General features: G+C 43.7%; 1 protein-coding gene across 1 annotated transcript in view; it reads left to right on the top strand.

Annotated features, from left to right (window-relative positions):
- Positions 1-624: 624 nt before the first annotated feature.
- dpf1 (double PHD fingers 1) overlaps positions 625-25,370 on the top strand; it is a 50,670-nt gene continuing 25,924 nt past the window's right edge. The window contains 9 exon segments of the mRNA XM_061045646.1: positions 625-639; positions 641-831; positions 14,504-14,533; positions 16,193-16,353; positions 17,403-17,510; positions 18,668-18,795; positions 20,791-20,880; positions 21,975-22,053; positions 22,196-22,327. Of these exon segments, the coding sequence (XP_060901629.1) occupies positions 625-639; positions 641-831; positions 14,504-14,533; positions 16,193-16,353; positions 17,403-17,510; positions 18,668-18,795; positions 20,791-20,880; positions 21,975-22,053; positions 22,196-22,327 (934 nt within the window).

Raw genomic sequence — 25,370 nt, 5'->3', positions numbered from 1 at the left:
ATGGATAATATAAACTTATTACTGTGATTTGTAGAAATTAGAATTTAACTTTTCTCAAACTCAATATTGTTAAACCTTCATATTTTCATATTTGGGGGGAATTCAGGGAAACTTTTCTGAAAATGTAAGTGTTTATTCGTCCCTCTATGTTGTCCAAATATAAGAGGCACATAGGTGATACCTGACCCTCACTTTAACACATCTATAGGCCTACTTACCTTCACGTGCTGACACTACACAAAAATGAAGCAACAATTTGAAATAACTGGCATGAATCATCAGCCTTGAATTTTAAAAGGTGGTCATTTAATTTATTTATTTGCTATATAGGCCTATTCAATTCATCATCATCATCATCATCATCATCATCATCATCATCATCCAGTGAAAGAAACGGTGCATGGGATGGTGAACTGGCATCCTCAGACAGTTGACAGTCCTGCAAAAAGCCTGACATATCTGTAGACGTTTTTTTTTATTTATTTTAAAGATATATAAATAAATTGGGAACTGGGGGGGGGGGGGGGGGAAGGCTTTGCCCTTACAAGTCCAAGGCGGGACTGTGGTCCACTTTCACCGCCATCCCCGCTGGTATTTGTAGTGCGACCCTCCTCGGCATGTGTCATGTTGACATGCGTAAAAGACTACACTTCCCCAAAGCTGTCACAGAGCGCTCCCGCCTCCCATTGGCTGCTCGCTCCAGCCGCAGCCCCAGAGAATGAATGAAATTGAAATAGCTGCTACATTACATGTACAATACCGGGCTCTGCAGTGTTGCATTCTATCATACTATATCAAAATGGCCACAGCGGTACAGAACCCCCTCAAATCGTAAGTACATCACATTTCCTGTTCGTTTGCGCTTTTTGTATTTGTGCATGCTGTCAGTGCAGTTTAAGACCCTTTAATTCCCTGATATTTATCAGCATGGCTACAGACACATCTATACATGCGATACAGAAAGCAGGGATAATGTCAGCGGATGCGAACCAGCCCTGAAGAAAAGTTACATTTAAAGCTATCGGGGCTTTCTGCTTTTTGGCACGAGGGGATTATTGTGCGCTCCGATGCAATTCATATAATCATTTCCCCGAGCCAACAGCAGCGTGTGTGCAGGGATATGGAGGAATGCTGGAGGTAGATTTGGGTGACCCGGTATGTCCCTTGCCAGTGTAGCCAGCCAAGATCACGGTCAAAGCCGGACTGGAGAGGCAGGTCTGGCCGGGAGGCAGGGAGCTCAGATGGCTTTACAGTACCTGTGTGTGCACATTTTTGGATAGCATGGGGGTAAACAGGTAGGCAGAATGAGGCTCGGTGCTCGCGTTTAAGGCTGCAGTGTTACCTTTACTGCCGGACCTTTCTAAAATATATATGCTGAGGTAAATACGCCGCTGTAACGGCATCAACTCCGAGACTTGCTTTCATTTTCAGCGCCTCTAAAAAAAAAGGCTGTGTGAAATATGAATTGGCGTTTTAAAGTCAACGTGCATTTCCCCGGATAACGATTTCAACATACGCGTATTTAAACGGGAGGATTTCCCGTGAAGTTTCTCTTGTAATCATTCCTTTGTGCAGGATTTTTTTGGGGGCTTTTTTTTTGTTTTTCTGAGACTGCTTTCAGCGGAATGCAGACGCCTGCTGCCCGCCTGGGCTCCCGGCCAAAAAGGTGGCTGATGTGCGTCTGTCAGCGGGTACTTATACAGATCGAGCCGTGAACGAAAAAAAAAGCCCCACAATAACTCCAATATAAACATACAACCGATGAGTGTCTAAGCACTGTGAAGACCCAGCTTAGACAGTTTGAAACAAAGAAAAGTCAGAGACCTGTGTGCAAATACAGGGCATGCGAATCAGATGCAGCACAGGTTTCACCTGAGCAGGGATGGGATACGGACTGCCTGCCTGCTTCTCCGCCTGCCTGTCTCTCTGTCTGTCTGTGTGACTGTCTGTCTGTCTGTCAGCCTCTCTGAGAGGCAGACACAGGCGACATTTTTGTGCAATTTCATGAACGACTGGCCTGTACGTGCCTGCTTTGAAGAGCACTTCACAGGAGAGAGGAACCAGGAGCTGGTGCTGATTGGGAAAGTGTGCGCTGCACTGATTGAGTGTGATGCTATTTCAGTGTTTCAGCCAGATGCATTTACTCACACTGTAGCGCACCTACAATAATAGAGAAGTTAAGCTGTATAAAATACTATCTTTACTGTTTTAATATGCTTGTATCATGTAATGTTGGGCGCTGATGGGACAGTGAATGGACAGGTGAACTGGACGGAGGCTGTAATGTGGGACCTTTGAGCTCGGAGCTGTCTCTCCACTCCTCATCCTCCTACTCTACTCCATGGGATGCTCATCCAAGCAGAGCACAAGAGGGTCCAGATTGCTCCCAGAGGCCTTCTCTGACACCATGTCAAGAGGATTAAATTGACTGATTTGCATGGAATACATATAGATGGGCTACCATGGACAGAGTGCGAGGCCAGGTTGGGATTTTGCTAACAAGGAAGAATTGAGAAAGAGTAAAAGAAGTTGAAAGTGATTGGTTAAAAAGAGGCTCAGGGGCATAATGAACAGTGTCCAACTAGTCACTGGTTACAGTTAAAGGAAAAAGGAGTCAAGGATAAAGATTCAAACCTGCAGGGATGTTGGCACCAGGTTTCACTCTGGCATCTAACTCTATGTGCTGCATGTATTTATTACACGAGGCCACAGCAATCGGTGCAGCTTTTAACATCTCACCAACTGTATAAATGCCATCGTTACACCATATGGGCTTCACTACAGTACAGTCTAGTTATTACACTGCGATGGGCTTTTAAAACAAGCCCCGCTAATTAGCATGTCTGCAAACAAACTTGTTATCAGGGGCTTAAAGATTGCAGTAAAATGGGCCAAACGTTTGGACATTTGGGATCAGTGTCGGCTCCTATAGGGCGGCTGGTTTTGTGCCTGTTTGGTCTTAAACATTTGTTGAATCAGAGCAGAAGAAAATACTGAAAACTCAGTGGATGTTAATTCTGTGGGAAGCATGTACAGTTGTTGCTCGCTGCCTGGACGATTGCGAGAGGGATTTGCAGTGTTTAGTGCAGTGGGAAAGCCGAATGATAAGTGTGTGAGTGTGCATGTGGAAGTACAGTGGAGGGTTCATCCGTGTGCGAAGGCAAATCAGTGGAGGAGAGCAGCCAGCTTCAATCTACTGGGCATTTCCCTACCAGCCCTCACTCCTTCTGTCTCTCTGCTGGATTAGAGACCTGCTTAATCTCTCTTTCTCTCCCACTTCTCTGCTCCGCTCTCCCTCTCTCCTCTTCTTTTTTCCCCCCTCTCTGTCCTCCTATCACCCCTGCTCCCCCCCCCAGTCCTCCACTTTCCCTCCCTCCTTCTTCATCAATTTCTCCATCCATCACTCTCTTTTCACCATCACCCTTTTGTTCAGCCATTTCCTCTGTTTCGCATGCTCTCTCTCCGTTTTCCATTTTCCTTCTCTTGCAGGCCTCCAACCATCTGAGCCCTCCAAGTCACTTACCCTCACCTCACACTACCCCCATCCCCCCCCCCACCATCATGCTTCTGTACATTGTGAACCAAAGCATGTCAGCACTTAAATATTCAGCAGAAAGTAGTGAAGGAATTCCCTTTGTTTATGCTCACATCCTTTTACATTTTTCTAGAAAACCTATTCCTCAGAATTATTTTGGATGCATTTTCTGTATTGGACTGGAAAGATATTGTTTATAGTCCACGGCTCACCCCAAATTATACGATTTTCCCATTTGTGGCATCACAGAGTGTGAAAATGGTAACAAAGAAGGCGTGAAAATCCTACCTTAAAGTTGTTGCATTCAATTCTGATGGTCCAGAATGACAAAGTAGACGATTCAATTCATAAATATTTGAGTATTTTTGTGTTTTGAGTCGGAATTTGACTTCACAACTCAGATTTCAAAAGCACAGGTGTCCAAATTCATCAACATGTCACTTGATGTGGTGTATATTTCAGTGTTATTACTTCCTTGTGCAAGTAAGGGAGGAGATGTAGATAATAGTGTGTGGTGCTATTGTGGCAGAGAGCCTATATAATATTATTTCTGCCCTGCCTGACTGAGCCCAGCTAAATGAGTTCCATGTAATAACCGGCTATGTGTGCAAACAGCCCCACGTGATGGTTGAAAACCACAGCCTGAGCATCCATTTCTAGATCTTTCTCTCTCTTTCAGTCTCTTCCTTTCATTGCCTCACTCGCTCATTTGTGCGGCATCATCCGTGTGTGGATGGAGACACAAACACACACGCTCACACGCACACACACAGACTCACAGTGGGAAACACACACACAGTTGTACTCCTTCATTCCCATTTCTTGCAGTTCGTTCTTCGTTCGTATAAGGGAGTAGGCCTGGGGTCTGATGTTTTTAAGGGTATTTCTATTTTCGAGTTATTCCTTTCATCATCCCCTTATTTAGATTTCCATGTGTGTTTTACTTTCTTTTTATTAAGAAGACAGGATGGAGAGAGAGAGAGAGAGAGTGCGAGAAAGAGAGAGACATAGATAAGTATTTTTAGCTCTATGACCTATTTCTCCAGTGCTACCTAACTGACTGTCAGTCAGCTCCTCTGCTTTGGGACCTTGCGTGACTTCAAACCAGGAAATTTGGAATTTGTAGTTTTTTTAGTTGCAACTTGTAGTCCAAATGCAAAAACGTGTAGTGGGGGAGGGAGTGAATCTCTCCTCTCCTCTCCTCTCCTCTCCTCTCCTCTCCTCTCCTCTCCTCTCCTCCTCTCCTCTCCTCTCCTCTCCTCAGCATTGCTTCTTCTCTCTTGTCATTCTCCATTTACATTTCTTCTGGTGTCTTTGCGTGTCCAGTGGATTCCTATCTTGGAGTTGTGGAGGGTGGAGTCAACACAAACCAACGGCTGTTTCCCTCTGCAGCACTTTAATAAGGATGCAGACTGGTGGGGGACTAAGAAAACACACACGCACTGACACACACACACACACACACACACACACACATGCACTCACTCGTGCACATCTAGATTCAGTGGTAGGGAATCCATCGCCATAATAAGAGGCCAAGTGCAGTGGTGATAAATCTCACCTGAAGGAGCTGTTCGGAGGCAGATTGCCTTACCCTGATGTACTGCCCTCAATACCCACTGCAGCTATAGCTACCGAATATATATACACCCACTCACACGTAGACCAGGACTGCATGCACACAAAAATATATACTCATGCATAAATAGGTATAACTAATTCTGAAAGTGCCTGAATGTGCAGGCGACAACACTGCAACATGCAAGCACACAAACAGAAACATGCACATGCGCAGAGGTCCATGATTCACAGTTTTATAGTGACTTCAGGATAACCACACCCAGTGGACGACGAGGGAGACCCAGTCAGCAAATAACTCTTCATTACAATCACACACAGAAGGCTGCACAAAGTTCTGACAGAAATGACATGATCTGTAGTTTGGCACTTCCTCCTGTCTACCATCCTTACTCTGCCTGTCTGTCTGTCGGCTCACTCCCCGTGTTGGAATATGCAAGCAGCCAGTTGCAGATACACACCCACACACATATACACACATGCCCAGATGCATTGCTGTGACAGCAATTCGAGGAAACTGACATTTTCCAGCTGGTAGTGTGGCAGACGTCCACTCCTGCACACACACACACACACACACACACACACTGACAAACAGACACACACTCCTGTCTGACATAGTCACAGTGAATGTGTGGCCCTTTTGTCTTTGTGACTGACATGCACTCTGCTGCTACACCTATTAGTTTGTCCATACCTGTTCTCCTTAACTCACACTAGAACTGGACTTTTTGTCCATGTGTGTACCTCAATGTGTGTGTCTTAAGGCTTCACACTTTTTGTACAATTTTTACAATAATTTGTGTGTGTGCCCACGCATGTGCAGGCTCTGGTGTACATCATATATATGTAATGATCTATGTATTCTTCTATGTATTGGATTAAAAAAAAAAATATAGATTCATGCACAACCCACACACTCACTCATGCACACCCGGACAAATTGGGAGAAAAGAAAAAAAGAGCAATCATTTCACTCGGAGTGGAGTGAGAGAGAACGAAAGAGGGAGAATAAATTGAATTGAGGGTGGTAAGGATGGGGGGAGGTGAAGGGGAGGATGAGGAGGGGGGGGGGGGTCGGTAAGGGTGATATTGCATAGTTTAATCTGTTGAGTTCAGCCATGGAAGGGCTTGGAGGGGGGGATGGGGGAAAGGGAGGGGAGGAACAGTACAGTAGTTGGCTGCCTGGTATTAGTTCTCCACTATGCACTCATAGCTCCATAGGCCAGGCTAAACCAATGTGTGTGTGTGTGTGTGTGTGTGTGTGTGAGTGTGTGTGTGTGAGTGTGTGTGTGTGTGTCTGTGCAAGTAACAGCACAGATGGACAATGGTGGATGAGACAGGTGTGTGGACCAGGTGTACAGACTCCAGTATGTAGGCACAAGTGTTTTAACAGGCTTTAATTTAAACTATACACACATAGCTAACAGCCATGGTCTCAGCTAACACATCTGAAGTGCAGATCATGCCCATACAACCTGCCCTCAGCCCTCATCAAGCCACTTACACGTGGACTACTTCATTTCCTTACAGTTTAATTACCTACTTCCACCCAGCTGGAAACCACCACCGAAATGAAGTCCTTTGTTGGCATTTTGTAATCAAACACTCATTTTTTTTTTTATCATTTCCTCATATTTCTTCCCAGCTTTTCCAATGATGTAATTTCACCTCTAGGGGGAGCCCTCTGTTTCCATTTTGGTTAGGGGAAGCAGCTAATTGGTGTGGCTAATTGCACTGTAACCAAAAAACGCTGCTGGCTGTGTGTGTGTGTGTGTGTGTGTGTGTGTGTGTGTGTGTGTGTGTGTTTTAGTGAAGTGTGGAAGCAGCAGCAGCAGCGCTGGACTCAGTGTGTGCTGAAGTGGACTTATTCTGCTGGATGGGACTTGAGGGATCACCCAGAGACTCAGACAATAGCTTACCTTGGGTGGGCTTGGTGGGGTGGCTGTGCTGTTTAGGAAAGCTGTATGTCTGCCGCTGCCTGTGTGTGTGTGTCTGTATGCATGTGTGCGTGCAGCCTCTCGAGAACTTCATATATATGATGCATGTCTGCTGCCTGTCAGGAGCATTGTGTATTAAGTGTGTTTGTGTGTTATCAGTTTTTTCAGTGTTTTCATGGAGCCCTCTCCCTCCCTGCTGTTTGCCTAGCGCAGGCTGAGGCAGACAGCTCAATGTGGGCTTAGGATTCACACACACATACACACACAAACACTACAAGCCCTTGGCTCTCTCATTGCCTTTCTTCTTCTAGTTTGGTTTAGTGTTCGCAGATGTGTGGTTTGAGGTTCCTGATAATGTCTATGTTCTGTGTATGCAAAAAGTTACATCTTTGTTTTATTTCAACTTGCATATTTAGCATACCTCCTTTTCTCCTCTTTAATAGTTAATATTCACGAGCATGCCATTGTTGCATATGTGGCTGTGTGTGTGTATGTTCATGCATGCATGTGTACAAGTGTCCTTTCTATTTTTTATGCCCTTGCACAGTGCAGGCCTGATTGTCATTTCCATCATGTCTGCCGGGCGCTTTTGGTAGTCAGCTCTGGTTTGTTGTAGAGTTGGCACTGTGCCAGGTAATTCCTAAAGCTTCTAGTATATCTCTCTGCACCAGTGAGTCCGTGTGCATCGATAAATGGAAAACAAAGCTGGAATGAACCTGAAAAAGAAACAAATTGAAAATACTACACAATGGAAATGACTGGAATGGCAGATTCCGTTTAAACGCTGAATGAAGTGTATAACCACTGTGTTAGTGCAGACTCAGTTTTGAGCTCACTTTATCGACTGTGCGGTCCGCTGATGGGCAGCTTGGTTTCTCTGTGCTTCTCCCTGTGGTTTGTGTTTTCAGTAACTGCTTGGTTGGTAGAACCACAGTAGCCACAAGCAGAAATGTGCAGCTGTGAGAGTTTCCCCTTAACATAGAATGAAAACACTCCGTTAGAGTTCATTAGTACCTTATCCTCCATGTCTGTTAAATAAATACTTTGACCTTTTTATTAGTTTTCTTGCAGGTGTGATTATGATGATGATGATATGAAGCTACAACGATGACAGTTAGCTTAGCATAAAGCTTAGCAGCAATGGGCTAACTTGACTGTGGGGAGATTTTGTCTGGTTCTGAATCAGACTGAAATGAATCTTGATGCCACTTTATGACATACAAAAGCAAATTAGACCGTCAGCGCCAAGATTGTATATATCTTAATTTTGTAACAGCGGAAACTTGACCGGTGTGATTACCGGCAGATACCAAAGGATCTGTATGCGCTACGTGCCATCCCCAGCGTGCACTCTGGAGCTGATCTCGCCCTCTAGTCCATGTGCTTGTTCCCACTGCACGCGCCGTGGTCCGTCTCAGGAGCGAGCAAGCAGCACCACGAGCGCAGAATAAATGTTCGCATGCTGCTGCAGGCTCGCACCAAGCTGAACAGAGAAAACACTACACAGACTCCCGGTCATATAGCCCATAACTTCGACAACATTGCATGAAAACAGGCACCGAATGATCGGCAAGTCAACCTCAGAAAGACAAAGCAACCTGTTGTTTGCACATTGTTCTCTTTGTTCCCCTCGTGATCTTGTAGTTCTCCTGTGATCTTATGAATGCAAATCAAGCTTCCCATGGTCGCACTCCGCTGCGCTTATTGCTTCAGAAACCGACCCAGTGGGACGCGGGTCGTTCAACAGATCAAAACATCAGCGAAGAAGAAACGCTGAGCACACGGATTCTGTAGAATCTGCAATTTACTCAAGTACTAAAGTTCCCACTGTTGACATCACTACTTGCGCTTAATGCTGGTATGAAAACAGTTTTGTTAGTTTGGATAAATAGGTTTTTGGTTTTCCTCGTTTGAACCGTCATAAGCTAAGCTAACTTGCTCTAGCTTTAAATTTACTGTACAGAAATGAAAGTGGTATCAACTCGTTCTTTAGCATTTAGGAAAGAAAACAATTTTGCTAGTATTTCCCTCTTCACCCTCTTCATTACATTTTTTCTTTAAGTATCTGCTCGGCAGCCACTGTACATCCAGAGTTTAGCTAAGGTGTTGGCTAATACATGTTTGCCTGTATGAACAAATAGATTTGTGATTACCAAATTTGAGTTTTGGTGCAAATATTAGTTACATTTAATATAAAAAATTCAGGACAGCGTCGGTGGCCGAGTGGTTAGTTTGCGTGCCCCATGTGCAGAGGCTGTAAATCTGGAAACAGGCGGCCTGATTCAAATCAGGCTGTGGCTCTTTGCCTGCATGTCATTCCTCACTCTTTTTCTCTCACCGATATCCGACTCTATCCACTGTCTTGTCTCTACAGTAAAGGCATAAAACCCCCCAAAAATAAACCTATTGTTTTGTGAAAATACGCTCATCACCACATTGGTTTTCACTGAAAGCCATGCTGCTATTTACAGTTATAATTCATCCTCAGCAGACATTGAGCTGCATGTTTTACTTGTGTGACACAATGTCGTCATTATCAGCCTGAATACTGTGTCCCAAATGTTTTTCTTATTGTGCTGAATGAGTGCACTATATAGTCCACGACAGTGAACATCCTATTGAGGGAGTATAAGGAATGAATGTGAGTTTTCAGATACAACCACATGGTTTAGACAGCAGCTAGCAGCTTGTGATGACAAAGCCACCTCTACACTGACCTTAATAAAAGATTACTTCATGTATTCCTATGCACAGATTAATAAGGGAGCAAATGAGGAATACATTTATTTTTACATGTTTTCTAATCAGAAGGTTTGTTACTAAAACTCACTGGACAGCTGAGTGTTTCAGTCATGTTTACTGAATTGTAAATGATGCTTCCCCCTTAACTGGACTTAAGAGCTGACTATTATTATGTTAGAAACTGATGTTGAGAGTCTGTTTTTCTCTGCTGGATATTTGAAGCTACATTAGAGCTGCTGAGGTGATAAAATGCATCTTGGAAACAACAACTGAGGGAATGTTTTCAGGGCGTGACATCTTCTCACACATGCTCATCTGGCTCTGTTATTACAAACGTTTCCACTTTGATTTCTTTTTGTCGTCCCTGCATGTCAATTTTTCTGCTTGCCTCCCCTCCCTCCCTCCTGTCCCTCTCCTTCCACAAGTTTCTTCTTCCAACTTTTCCTTTGCGTATCTCCCCCGCTCAGCCTCCTCCTTCTCGAGTGCCTCAGCTCCTCTCCACTATATATGTTCCTCCAAACAGGCAAACAGTCATGCTGCTCTCTTATCACAATATAACGAGATTGGGAGCAACCAAATTGAAAGAAGCCATTTTCTACAGCTGTCAACTTATTATCGAAGGGGGGACCGACTTATTCCAGTGCCACTGAAGGCAGTGGAGGAGAGGGAGGGATGGAGGTGATGGGAGGGAGTGGGTTTGAAGTGAGAGGAGGTGGAGGGGGTGAGCTGTTTTACATTTTGAATGTTTTCTCTTTTTTCCCAGCTCTGTTTCATTCTCGTCTGGTCATTCATGCAGCCTTGAAGTCCAAGTATTTTTTTTTTTAATTCACCTTGTTCCAACACGTTAGCTTTTAAGGACGTGTGTTTTTGTGAATGTATGCGAGTGTTTGAGCACCTCTTCTAGTGTTTGAGTGTGTGTTCTCTCTCTTTATGAATATTTATATGCTATATGATTGATTTGCAATTGAGGGAATGGTTTCCTCTCTAGTTTGTCAAAGCTTATGCTGCTACAAACTCTGATTTTCAATCTCAGCATTGAGGTGTTGATTTATTTCTGCAGCGCGGTATCTGACTGGCTGTCTGGCTCTATTATCTGCTGCTTTTCGGCCTCCAATCGTGATCAATTCATTTCTGTGTATTGTAAACTTTCACGGAGGATAACTGGTGCAGCACTAAAGCAAAGTGAAACAGGATGAGAAAAAGTTCTGGTGGTGCATCCCCCAGCCATAAAATACTCTAATCAACGTACACACAGCTGACGGCACTCGCTGAGCTGTAGGGAAACATATTCTCTGCAGCAGAAGGCAAGCGGCTCATTCCCAACGACACACTATCAGACATGAGCACAGCATGGCCCACATATTGACGCCACGATCACATCCTTTAAATGTCACACGTCCAGCGCCGGCCCGTGAGGTTGCAGATCTGGTTTAGGAGGTTTTGAAGATGCTGTGCACAAGCTGTCAGAGCGCACGAGCAGCTGCTGGGTCTGATGGTGGAGTCCACTGTCCTGATTTTCATACAGGCCAGCTGATTGTAATCGGCAAACTCATTTTATCACATTTAAGGACATCATCAAACTGTCAACGGTCCAGTATTTGTTGGATTCATTTGTCAAAAAGTCGCACCTTTTCAGTTCGATGAGGTTTGTCAGCTTTTCTTCTGTATATGCTGAAAACGCCATCCTGCAAGTTTCAGAATAATTTGGCCAAACAAAAGGCCTCGGGGGAAGAACGAACCGATTAATTTTGTTGTAGATTATTAAGATAATGTTTTGCTATCAGTTAAGTTCTATGTTAAGGCTTTTTATGCCTCTACTTTAGAGAGAAGACAGACAAAGCAGCAACCTCCGGTGAAAAATGGAGCCAATGCAGAAGTGCTAAATCCTGCAGTTCCTTGAGTGTCTACTAGAGGCTGGCTGCAGAAGCACCGGAAGTCACATACACACCCATTCTAAAAATCCTGTTTTTACAGCAGAGATTAACATGTTTACAGCCTGGTTCAAAAAAACGTATAGGTCTGATTAGATTAGATTAGATTAGATAGATTAGATAGATGTCTCGATCGGCACACATTGTACGGGCCGGGGAGTGAATTTTTTGATGACTCATCCGTTTTGATTTGATGAAGGATAAGAGTTATTCACAATAAGGCGTTTAGCTGACCTGATTGACAGGTGGGCGCGGTATAACGGTTTGTCAGGAGGCTTAAAACCCTCCTCAGCTCCAGCTCTCAGCCTGTCGTTAGGTTGACTGAAAGTTAGACTGAGACAGCATTTCCAGCATGGAGACCACCATCGATGGTACTCCAGCGCCCCCTGCAGGAACAGATGGATGGATGACGTCACTCAGGCTTTGTCCGTTAATATTTAAAATCTATGGGTAGACTCAGAAATTGGGGAGAGAGAGCGGGGAATAACATGCCTCTGTACATGGGGCACGAGCACTAACCACTAGGCTACCTTAACCATTAACCAAATCTTTACTTATTTAAAGTCATAATGCAGCAGCTCCTAAAAAGTTGTTTTACTTTGTTTATTTACACACAACACATTTTCTTCTGTATTTGTAATGCTGATTCTATAAGACATAGCATGTGGGATTTAAACTGCATCTACACAACCAGGTGACTGAGAGAGACATATTTGAGCCTGCGGCCTTCATCAGGGGGTAGAACTAGCCTATTTAATTAAAGGGGAACTTCAATGATTTCACATATAAAAGTCTGTTTACAGGTTTCTGGAAGTTCTGCTGCATACAGACGTATAAAGCCTTCAGAGAGAGCAAACTGACATCTAAAAATATGTGTCAAGTGATGTCACTTGAGTCAACGCTGGTTGTGGCTTGAGGCGACAAATGTGAAAAAAAAAAGAAGAGAATCTGGTGGTGTTGAGTTAGAGAGGAGTGAGCCTATCAGACCTCTGTAGCCTCCTCCTCAACTCTGCTGGAGGCTCGCAGCTGGAGGCTACAAGGGCTACTGCAAACACAACACAGATCTCCAACTGAAGGCATGTCAGTCAAGTTGCATTGTGGGTAAAGTGTGCCCCAATTTGTCGAGAAAGAAGAAGTCTTGGAGTGAATAGGACGATATATTGTGTTCTGTTGTGTACATAGCTCAAACATTAAAGTGAAACGGTCTGTTTCATCCATCCGTCCATCCATTATCTATACCGCCTTTCCCGTTTGGGGTTGCAGGAGGCTGGAGCCGATCCCAGCTGTCATTGGGTGAGAGGCGGGGTTACATCCTGGACTGTTCACCAGTCAATCACAGGGTTGACATATAGAGACAGACAACCAGACACACTCACATTCACACCTACGGGCAATTTAGACCTAACCTAACAAGCATGTCTTTGGACTGTGGGAGGAAGCCGGAGTACCCGGAGAGAACCCACACATGCACGGGAAGAACTTCCACACAGAGAGGCTCCTGTCAGACGGGGATTCAAACCAGGAACCTCCTCGCTGTGAGGAAACAGCTCTAACCACTGCACCAACATGCAGCCCGTGTTTGGTCATGTTTTGGCAAAAAATACTTTGATTGATTCAGGGAAAACTTTATCTTTTGGGTCAAAATAAACATAATAACTCAAAGTTCACATTTGTTCTTGGTGTCATCCGTGAAAATCTTGTTTTATTGATCTTGAAATATTTCACTCTGAGCAACACTGGTCTGAGCATTTCGCTACTAGAGATGGAAGATGCATCAGTATCTGTGATATCGGCTCTTTTGACAAACATTGGTGCATCTGCAAATAATGTGTCATTCACCGATGTCTGCAGCCGATGTGTTTCTGTTGTGTTGCATCAGCTTTTAGCCGGCAAGCTAATTCATCTAACCGCTGATTCAGAGAAGTGTTTTGTCACCTGTTGGTCTCACTCTGATTCGTGTTCATGGTCAAACATGAAAGAATATCTCAGCAGTGTGGGAGTCTTCGACTGTCTCTGAGAAAGATCAGCAGCATGCAGTTTGTCAGACATGCAGTCATTTAAAAAACAGAAACTCAGATGTACAAAAGAAAGTCTTGAAAAAAGCATCGGTATCTGCCCTTATTTTCACAATCGTTGCATCTCTAATTGCCCCAGATTAGTTGGTAAATGACTGTGAGGAAGAGATTTGAAAACGTGTGAACGAGATCAGTCTGATAATACATAAACACATTGTGCAATCTCGAGAAAATTATCACAAAGATTCCCCAAAATGAATCAATTAACCAGTTACAGAACACAGAACTCACCTGACAAATCATTAGCAGCAGCTGCACTGTTTTTGTGTGGTTGCTGTTGGTCCAGCGCTGTAGCTCTGAATGTGTGTGTGTGTGTGTGTGTGTGTGTGTGTGTGTGTGTGCAAGAGTAGCTGTAATTGTGTGTGTCCTGTATCTAGCGTCTGTATAGCAGAGTGACCTTGATGTCTGCACTCAGCAGGAAGACACTAGAGAGGAGTGATTAACAGGAGAGAGACAAGGAGGAGAGAGAGAGAGAGAAGTGTGAAGCGAGATGAGAATCAACAACAAAAAAAAAAGAAGTGCAGCGGGAGACGGGCTGAGTGTGAAAGTTAAATACGCAAAAACAGGGAGAGGGAAAAAAATGAAAGACAGATGTAAAAGAGCGAGAAGAGGAGAGGGAGAGAGGGTGTATAGCGTGGAGAAGAGGAGTGACTCACCATACATCTTTTGTTTTTTTTCTTCCTCTTCTTCTTCTTCCTGCAGGCAATCTGGAGGTGCAGTCATCAAGAACAGGTAAGAGGGAGGACGAGAGAGGGGAGGGAGGGAGGAATATTGCACTGAATGGTAATCAAACTCACACTTGTACAGGTGTAAAGATACAGTGCATGAACTGTCCTCACAGTCAGAAATGTGTGACTGTTTTGCATCCATGCAAGTGTGTGTGTGTGTGTGTGTGTGTGTGTGTGTGTGTGTGTGTGGTTTCAACAGTGTGTGGTTGCCAGCTCATCTACTGTGACCCAGGTTAATAGGACTGTGCAGCCTGAACACACACACGCACGCCCACACACACACCTGCCCTTGACTTTCCACTGATTACCCTTTTTGACTTACACACATGCGCTTACCTTCAGTAGTGTGTGCAGTTTGAAGAACTCAGACTGACTACACATTCACGCACACACGCACACACGCGCGCGCACACACACATTGAAACCTGCCCATGAAAGCCCACTTGAGGTGCTTTCTTAGAAATATACACAGTTGTAATGAAGGACAAATATTTCGTTGTAGAGTCAAGAGCACTTGAGAATATTTTCCATGGCAGTTTTTCTCTTTAACCCCTCACTCCGTTCTCAAATATTTTATACTTTCACACATTTATGAGAGATCTTTTTTACATGGAGCCGTCGCTCGTCCTCCCTCCGTCAGTAATTATTTGAACCTAAACGGACGGGACTTTAGGAAAGACAGATTCTTGGCTTTTCTGCAGTGCATGTTACACACGACTGATGTCACAAAATGAAACATGAGGAGGGAGACTCAACGTGGAGCCGAGGTGTGCAGAGAATCTGACGGCCATGACCAAAATGGAGAACTTGCACGAACATGGATTGAAGCAAACCTGCACACTAAGAGGAAAGTTAAAGGCCCTGTGAGGAGATTTTAGCTGGTTATGAAACAGACTGACATTATTACTGACGCCTCGATATGCGCTATGAAAGCAAAGAAGACCATCAACGACAAGATTGATAATATCTGTATAGCTGAACTGCTGCTACTTGGTCGGTGTCAGACACAGTGGTTTTCACATCTGCACTCCGGAAACTTTCTAGAGCATTGGAAGAGGACTGCCCCTGAAATCCTCCTAGTGTAGTTGTTCACACATGCACCTCACAGAGGGAGACTATTCAGGTCAGACTGGCGGTGGGGGGTGGGGGTGGGGGGTTCCTCCTGAGGCAAGACATGAAGGTGAATTCTCCTGATTATATCCTGCTTCTGAAAAATACTAGGAGTTCTGGCAGGAGAAACTCCGGATACAAGACAAGAGACTGTCTGTTTGCGTTCACACATGCACCGAGTGATTAGCTGCACACTTCTTAAACAAACTTTTTTTAAATTATTTTATTTAAGCATTTTCCACATTAAAGGTTCACATTGAGTGATTTGATTGGCTGTAAGAAATTAGCAGGAAGATGTTTTTTGTTGACAAAGAAACTACTCACACACTGTGGCTGTGGCTCAACTAGAAGGGGTGGTCGTCTCTCAGCCGGAAGGTCGAGGGTTCGATCCCCAGCGCCTGCAGCCACATGTCTTATGTGTCCTATGCAAAGACACTTTTGCTACCCCTACACACACACTCAGAAACATTTATTGGCATCTTGTTCCTTTAAGTGTTGGATGTTTTTCTGCCTGCTTCTCCTTCACCTCTCGTCCTCTTTATTTTTTCCTCAGTCTTGGCGAGGAGTTCTATAAGGAGGCCATTGAACACTGTCGCAGCTACAATGCCCGTCTGTGTGCCGAGCGCTCCATGCGTCTCCCCTTCCTGGACTCGCAGACCGGCGTGGCCCAGAGCAACTGCTACATCTGGATGGAGAAGAACCACCGTGGACCAGGTGTGTGTTTGTGTGTTCGATACCTGGGCATACAAATCTGGCTGATGCTATAGGAGCACTCCAGAGTATTCCTCTTTGTTGTGTGTGTGTGTGTGTGTGTGTGTGTGTGTGTGTGTGTGTGTGTGTGTGTTGTCGGCCAGCTGTCGTGCTACACAAATGATCCTCTGTAGTCATTTGTCCCACAGCTTCCTTTCTCCCTCTACTCTCTCTCCATTTCCTTCCTTTCTCATCATTTCTCCTCATTTCCACCTCTCTTCCAGGCCTCCTACCTTTCACACCTCCATGTTTTTTTTTAACTTTCCCCAAAGGGTGTTTCCTCATCGCTTTCTCTGTCTCTCTAACATCAGTGTATTTTGGCAGTGAATCAGACGCCCCTGTAGGCAATGATACGCCGTTGGCACAAACTATTCCAGAGAGAGTGTACTTCTGCGAGTGTGTGTGTGTGTGTGTGTGTGTGTGTGTGTGTGTGTGTGTGTGTGTGTGTGTGTGTGTGTGTGTGTGTGTCTGTGTGTCTGTGTGTCTGTGTGTGATAACAATGAGAGTTTGTAGACTTTGCCTGGTTCATGCCAGAACAAAGCTCTTGTTTGTTTGTTTGTTTGTTTGTCTATTTAAAGTTTTAACACTTTGTCGTTTTTAAAGATGAACATTTTTTTCTTATTAAAATGGTTTATAGAAGTGTTTTTTCTCAAACCATGATTTTAACATACATGTTAAAACATTATTGTGGCACATTTTGGGTTTGGAAACATTTGTAGTTCCATAATGCATAATTGTTTTACACCAAATGTTTTTATGAGCCATAAGAGTTAACAGTACGAGATGTGGGGTTGCAGGGGGTTCACATAAGCTCACCTGAAATTTGTATTTATTGATTTATAAAAAAATATATTGTACATTAAAATATATTGAACACTGTTGGACATAAATAGAGACAGAAAAGTCCTTCATCAGCATTGATGTTTTGTTTTGTTTTGTTCATCCACTGATTGCTGTATAACTCATGGTTGTGCGTCTTTAAACCGAGCTGGGTACCCGTCTTTCTGTTTCAGGTCACGCTCCAGGTCAGTTGTACACGTATCCCGCTCGCTGCTGGCGCAAGAAAAGACGGCTAAACATCCTGGAGGACCCGCGGCTTGTACCGATCGAGTTTAAGATTGGTAATTAAAGACAAGTTTGAAATATCTTTTAACTTCAGGACAGCACCATGCACCAGCACCATGTCCCCAAAATGTATCCTGTCATAACTATGTTTTAAAAATGTTTTGATTTTGAGATTGCAAATCAACTTCTGTTTGTTTGAATAAGGTTTCACTTCAACCACATTTTGTTGACTGTCTCCTCAGTGGGTCAGTGAATGTGAGAAAATATTGCAAAAACATCAACACCCTCCCTTTTTTACTTTAGTAATAACGTTCACACTTAATGCTTTGCAGCTCCCTTCATGGCTGAATGCAATCACTTAAAGGGCACATATTATGTAAAATAAACTTCATGTGTATGTGTCTCTAGTCTGTCTACAAACCCCCCCAATGATGAGAAAAGTTAATTCTCTCCGTCTTTTACCTGCTCCACTTTTCAGAAAATGTGTACTCAAACAGGCTGTTTAAAGTTTTTCCCTTCATGACATCACAAAGGGCAGTAACCCCTCCCCCAGGTGGGTGACACTCCCACAGCTAGGTGTTTGTTCTGCCCTCTGAGTCTGCCTTCTCATTGTAAACAATAGGACATGGAGCGAGAAAGCCAGAGCCCTTCCAGATAGGGGGCGTGGCCAGACATAGAACATTTACATATTTAAAGGTACAGACACAGAAACAGCCTGTTCTGAGCAGGGCTGAAATAGAGGGGTTTATAGGCATGATCAAATACAGGATCAGAGTGGATTTAGAACATGAAACTTCACACACATGTTTTGGGGAGCTCTGAGACTTATTTAAACTGGTTAAAAAGGAGAATAATATGTGACCTTTCATTCTGATTTCATCAAAACTAAAATGCGGTTTATTTGTGTAGTCAAGTCCTAATTTCAAATCAGACCTACGGCAGTTTTTTGTTTATAATTTACTTACACTCCGCAGATTACAAAAAAAAGAGACTTCTGGTGAAGGAACTCTGGACACTCCCCACAAACAATACACATGTGATTTATTGGATGAATTGCAAATGATCACTTCAGCTCTGCGGAAGCTGAAGTCTGTGTGCGCTGTCCTGAATGAGCCAAGTAACGTTTCCTCAGGGTGCTGGCAGCTCGACTGAGCATGTCAGCATGAATGTGAGATCTCCGCTGGTTTCTGATTGTTATTGTCTCACTCGCCAGACTATGAGGCTTCTCTAAAGAAGGAAGGGGGCATCCCAGACGGTCCCGTGCTGGAGTCGCTGCTTGCCGGGGAGACCCTGGACAAGAAGGTAGAGACCAAGGAGGAGGAGCCAATGAGCGAGTGTCAGGTGAGATTGTTGTTTGCTTCACATCTCAGGCTGTCTTTGTCTGTTTTACCCTCTGGGTTGGTGTGTCTTTGTCCGTCTCCGCCTTTGTCTCTTTCTGAGTGTGCACTTTGGCGGTGGCACGGACTCCTGCGGCTCTGACAACTCCCTCCTGGCAGCGAGTGTGTGCGTGCTTGTGATGATTGTGTGTGATTGCACTGAAGCCATTCTTGATGTTTTAAAGGGATTCCACTCACGTATTTCACAGACCCAACTTGTGAAAGGCTTTTTGAAGGACATTTTAGGGAAGTTTGATCCTCCACTTTTCTCGTCAACATTTACAGTTTGCAGCAGTGTTGTAGTCAAGATCACCTAAACCCAGACGGAGACATGAGGAGGTGTTTCAAGAGTAACATGTTGATAGTTTCTCAGCTGTCCTGGTAAGAGTTGCATTGCAGAGCGTACATACAGCTGTGTGTTATAAATTAACTCTTTGTTCAGTTAGGCTTTTTTCTAACCAAAGACGATTCATTTGGCAATCTTGTCTCCTTCATCTACTTCCTTCAATACGATGCATTTGAAGCAGGACCTTTTTTCACCTAACCACAGTTATCTTTAGTGTTTTCACACATGTATGTAACTCCTGAGGACTTCTCTAAATTGTCGTGGTGAGCCACATGTGTGAATGCAAACAGAGAAATTGAGAAACTGAAAATCTGAGAAATTCAGCTGAGAGTTTACTCAGAATTCTTCCTGCTAGCCCCCTCATTAAATTATCCTCATGGAGCCGGGATGAGCCAATGTGTGACCGCAGCAGGTAATATTCAGGAAAATTCAAAACAAGAGAGTGGGGGATGGGTGATAACGTTGATATCACAAAGACAGGTACGATCTTCGTGCAGGTAATGAAGCTGCTGCTCGCCTGCAGGTATTTACCACTCGTTGGTTTATTCCGTGAATACTTCCAGTTACACATTAAATTAATATAAAGGCACAAACTGTCATCATGGCATCATGTGTTGGCCTCTTTGCAGTGATGAAAGTACAGAAGCTGGTTTGACGGGTCTTGAAAAATCATCTTTGCATGAGACAAGTAACGGAGGTCTACTCTGAGACCGGCTCTGGACCTTCTAAAGCTGTTTTTGGAACTGGCCTGCAAACTAAGACCTATGATCTTAAAACTACAGTACCAGCATGCAGCATGTTTTAACTTCTGAGCACAAAATTATGACCCGTCCAGCTGGAGTATTTTACAAGCTAGACAAAGGACAGCTAATCAATCAGCAGTTTAGTGAGTGGCCTTCTTATCGGACCTTTGAGAGAGTCAGTTTAGACCTTTAATCCGGAGTTCACACTAACTCAAACCCAGGCAGACATGACTTTAACAATTAGTTTTATGTGTTGGTTTTGCAATAACCACAATGAAATTAGGATTTTTTTTTTTACATTATGTTGGTGTTTTCTTTAACTTTCCTTCTTCTGTCTTTCCTTTAAGGGGAAGTCCACATCAATATACATGAAGTTCTGTTGTTTGTCATTTGGTTAACAACACAATTTGTTGATCTGGAAGTAGACTCCATAACATTGCATTTTTTGGAAATGTTATGGAGTCTTCTGTTCTAGGAGTGTGCCCTAACAGTCAGATTGTTTTCACCCTTGTTGTCTTGAGTCTTTCTGCAAATGCCACCTCCTGTGAGTTTCCTACCGTGTCGAGGTACAAGAGGAATGAGAAAGTTTTGGATTGAGTTGCTTCTTGCCTTGAGGTGGTGACACATTTGGCTATATTTAGAGCTAATGACTCTACTCTCCAAGTTGTTTTCTGCTCCAAAATGAAGGAAACACATGCACAGCATGATGTGCAATTTCACGAACACCATGCAAAACATGTCGAGGAGATCCGGGGGGACGGAAAGTGAGGAGAATAAATGAAAGTAAAAAAGTGAAGAAACGTAAAATGGGTGAACTCAACAACCTGTTTGATAGTCGTCCTGTCTGTTGCTCTCTGTGTGTCATCCACAGAAGCTGCTGGTCGGGGATTTCCCTCATGAGCTGGAGGTGGATGAGATGGAAGAAGACGTCCCAAAACGCAAGAACCGTACCAAAGCACGGGTGAGACATTTGTCAATCAAATCTTATTCTGAATTAACAAGCCACAGTAAAGGAATAGTTTGGGCTGTCAGTCTGGAGGGTACAAGGGAAGCCAAAGTCCTCAAACTGAGTCCGAACATGATGTGCCTGTCAGTCACACAACAGAAGGAGTTCTGCTTTAGATTGCACTTTGCCACGACAGCCCATAAATTATTCTCACATGCGAGGCTTAGAGGGATTCTGCAACATTCACTCCACTCATATAAGAGTTGAAAAGCGGTCCTGTTTTTATTATGATAAATTAAAACTTATGTTCCCACTTTTAAATGGAGAAATTAAACATTGCATCAACAATAGGATCACTTTCTTTCTAACACTTTCTAAATATGAGTGTTTCATATAGTGAGTTTGACGTTTGCATGTCGTATCCCTTTGTGCTTCGTATTCTGCGTCTGCGGTATAATGTTCTCTGACAAATGAACGGTTACTAAATGCAAACAGACACAGAGATTTAAATCATGCTGGGACAACCTTTTTTTTTTTTTCTTTTGACAACTTTGATTAGATCAGACAGGTTTTCTTTTCACCCCCGTCTCTTTCTGTGCATCCTATGGGAAGATAATCACGTGTTAACAATGTATTCTGAAAATCAACAGATACACACACACACACACACACACACACACACACACACACACACACACACACACACACACACACACACACACACACACACACACACACACACACACACATGCACACACAAGCACACACACGCTCAAATGCAGACACCAGGGTTGCTAATTGGAGCTGTTGCTCCCCTGCTAGGTGTCATCAGCCCCCTCCTGCTACAAATGGAGCTTTACACTGAGAGCAGATGATTAGAATGCAAAAGTGTGTGTGTGTGTGTGTGTGTGTGTGTGTGTGTAGACACTTGAACACACACATGAGGAGTGTGCTCTTACGCTCCCTTAATAGTGTGTGTTTGCATACAAGACTTTTTAAGTCTTGAAAGTTCAAACTTTTTCGAGTGTGTTTCTTCTGCAAATGTGTGAGTTTGTATGTAGCCATCTGTGTTCTCACACATGTGTGCATGTGTGTGTGTGTTTCTGCAGGCCTGCGGGGTCGGAGGTATGAGGAAGAGACAAGAGCCGCCCGCCATTGAAGACAGAGACAAGCCTTACGTCTGTGACAGTGAGAGCGGCAACTCTATGTGTTAATTCCTGTTCTACTTACTTGTTTTTTTTATTCTGAGTTACACATACAGATAACATTTTCTCTCCTCTCATATGTGTGTCTCTTTGCCTGTCTGTGTCTGTGTGTGTGTGTTTTACAGTCTGTGGAAAGCGCTATAAGAACCGCCCAGGCCTGAGTTACCATTACACTCACACACACCTGGCAGATGAGGAGGGGGAAGAGGACTCCGAGCGACACACACTACCCTTCCAGCGCAAGAACAACCACAAGCGTGAGTCTGCAGTCTGAATATTAAACGTACTTTAAGCAGCTCAGCTGTCCATCATCATCCATTATTTACTCTATGAGGAGGGATGGCCGGGCAGTCAGATTTTGCGTACAGGCCTCAGGTACAGAACAAACCTGAAGTTTTGGTTCTGCAGTTTCAGGGTCATTTCATCAATCCTTAATAATCAGAAGAAGTATTGATAGAGTTCCTCCTGAAGCATTATAGACAGTAACAGTGCTGACTTGGCTAAATCTAGAGTGTGGATGAAGGATAAGATTTCGCCCCGGTGGAGTTCTGGGTTCAGCGGATTTTCTAGCTCTCACTGATTCTCCTCTCAGACTGAAGCAGTGATGCAAGTTAAAACTGTGATTGGGTCATCCAATGCGTCTCTACTTCCCAACTCTTGAGCGGGGTTAAACAAGGGTTGAACATGGACATTGGTGAACATTCATTGTTTGAAATGGAAAAAACGTGAAACCGTAAATGAGTGGCCTAATGCAACCCTGTGTGATTCTGTTGTGTTGCAGTGATGTGTTAATGTAGATACAGTTACAGCAGGAGCTCCTGTAGAAACACTTGGACTGTATAAAACATGGACACAGTCTCAATGACATCACCTATTGGTTTCTGGAGAAGCGTTTTGAAGTCAAATCACCACGCCTGTAATTATGCAAATGTAGGCAAAACTCTCTCTAAATACCATAAAAATAATACCACCATCCCGTGAACCAAAAGAGAAATTAGCTTTTCAGACTGAAACATTTTTTTTCCACAGGCTGATTATGCTTTTTTGTGGTATAACAATTAGCATCCTTTTGCAGCCAGCCTCAAGTGGACGCTCAAGGAACTGCAGTTAACCTGTGTTATCCGCCGCTGTTTCCTATTTTCAACTTTTTTCTTTTCACTAATTCATGCCCTCTGACCTTTCGATTGGCACCTCATTTCACCAATCAGGACCTTCCATTCACTGTTCCTAGGCTATGATAGCCAATGAGAGCTTGAGTAGAAAAGTGATTTTCTTTCTCTCCCCCTCCATGACCGGCATTACACAGGAGCTAAAAAGGCCAGCTGACTTGAGTGAGTTAAATTAACGAGATGACGTTAACGTAAACCAAATTTACCAGAAGTTAAATGTTCTGATAATCACTTTTTAAACAAATGTCCTCATTAAAATTGAATAAACAAATTAAGGCTGATTAACGGTTTAACAGCTGTGTGCCCAGCTCTGATTACGTCATGGTTAACCTGTAACTTCACCCCGATACAATAAGAGTCAAACTGGGTTAGCAATGTGGACCAGGTTTTTCTATTGGGATGCTGTTTGTCCTCGTCAAGAGAAATAAAATGTGTCTCCAAGTCATAGACTGAACAAACGACACTCGAGTAACCTCTATGATGTGACTCCTCTGTGTGTGAGGCCGCACATTCGGCGTTTAGGCCCTCGTCATATTGTTTTTGTGGGGAGAAGAAGTGACCATGTTTCACAAATCTATTCTGGTCAACAGCAACTTCTCAATTGAAGGCAGTCGGGCACCAAACCAAACTTTGCTTTATCTTCAATTCCTCTCTAAATCAGACGATAATTTACAAAATTACCGCAAGTTGTTGTATTTAGGACGTTATGAAATTAGCACGTAAGACCATAATCTCATCAAGAAAATGTTTTCTGGGGTTTTAAATCAAATGAGAAGGGCAGGTGTGTGGAGTCGCCCCCTGCTGGCCATTAAAAAATAATCCATTTGTGGTATTTCTGCAGTTGGCTTCACTTTTTTGAAAACAGAGTCTACTTCCACTCTCTTAAAAGAAGTCCATGCTCCAAGTGTATTGAAGGTTGCACATGACATCATAATATGTGCAGGTCACCCTCAGGCTACTTTAGCCCAGAGGTTATTTAACCTTTTATTTTTGTATATTTTTAAACTACCTGGCATTTAACCTTTCTCTGTCTGAGCTGCTTTAGCCCGCAGCCAAAGTCATACCTCCAGTAATAAAAGGTCAGGTAGACTGCAGAACCAGCTGCTAACATTCACAGATCACTATGTAAATGTTTGTAACTTCTGCTCTGTAGCGTTGTCATACTTATTATTGTGCTTTTGCAACACATGTCAGATTTTAGTCCGGAGGAGTTTATCAATGAATTAGAAGGAGGACATACTGGCTGCTGCATTTTTGTCAGAGAAGCCAGCACTTCAACATAGCATGTTTCATTAATGTCTGATCATATAGTAAGGTCACTGGAGTTTTAAATGCCTTTATTTGGCAGTGGATAGAGTAGGAAACCAGGAAGTGAGAGAGTGAGGAACAAAATGCAGGAAAAGAGCCACAGTTGGATTTGATCAGGGGCGATTCTAGACTCCAATGGGACCCCAGGCAAAAGGTCATTTGGGGGTCCCTGAAAACCTGCGTTCATCACCATTATGTCTTCCAGTGTCCCGATGCTTTCTCCTTGTCCTCTTTTTTCACTCCCAGACTCATCAACAGACTTTGGTTTTCACAGAAATAAATGATTGTAACAGTTGACAGAGCAATGGGAGTTAGAGTTTTGGCAGTGTGTACAGCTCCGTCATTACCCATCGGCCTCCGTTAGCCTTTTTTTTGCCGATGTTGAATCAGCGTCGGCAGGCGGTGAGAGGAGGTTTCATTTATCTCCAGCTCTCGTCACAGGTTCAGGAAACTTGAGCACGCGGCTATAGTCTCCATGCTTTCACCAATTAGTGCGGTTTCTCTTTATTTGTCTCCTCCGGCTCTTCTTTTGTTTTTCCACTAAAAGACCAAGGGCTGACAACGCCAGCGCCATTTTCAACTTTTTATCAGACATTATTCTCCATTAGCAGTCTACCTCTAATACGAGTGGTGAGCGACAGCGGTGTGAAAATGGTCTTCTCGTATCATAACAACAGACTACCGCCCCCTGCTGGCATGGAGAGTAATTTCCTCTCAGGCATGCGCAGAGCGTACGTGGTGGTTGGCCGTCGGCTGTAGTCTTTGCGGTGTGTTCGAGTGCAACTTTTTGGCCAAGACCAAAGGCCACTAGTTCTTGGCCGTC

The sequence above is a fragment of the Labrus mixtus genome, chromosome 9, assembly GCF_963584025.1.
Source record: "Labrus mixtus chromosome 9, fLabMix1.1, whole genome shotgun sequence".
Taxonomy (NCBI): Eukaryota; Metazoa; Chordata; class Actinopteri; order Labriformes; family Labridae; genus Labrus; species Labrus mixtus.
The sequence above is the reverse complement of the archived record's forward strand: the minus strand, read 5'-3'. Positions and strand labels throughout refer to the sequence as shown.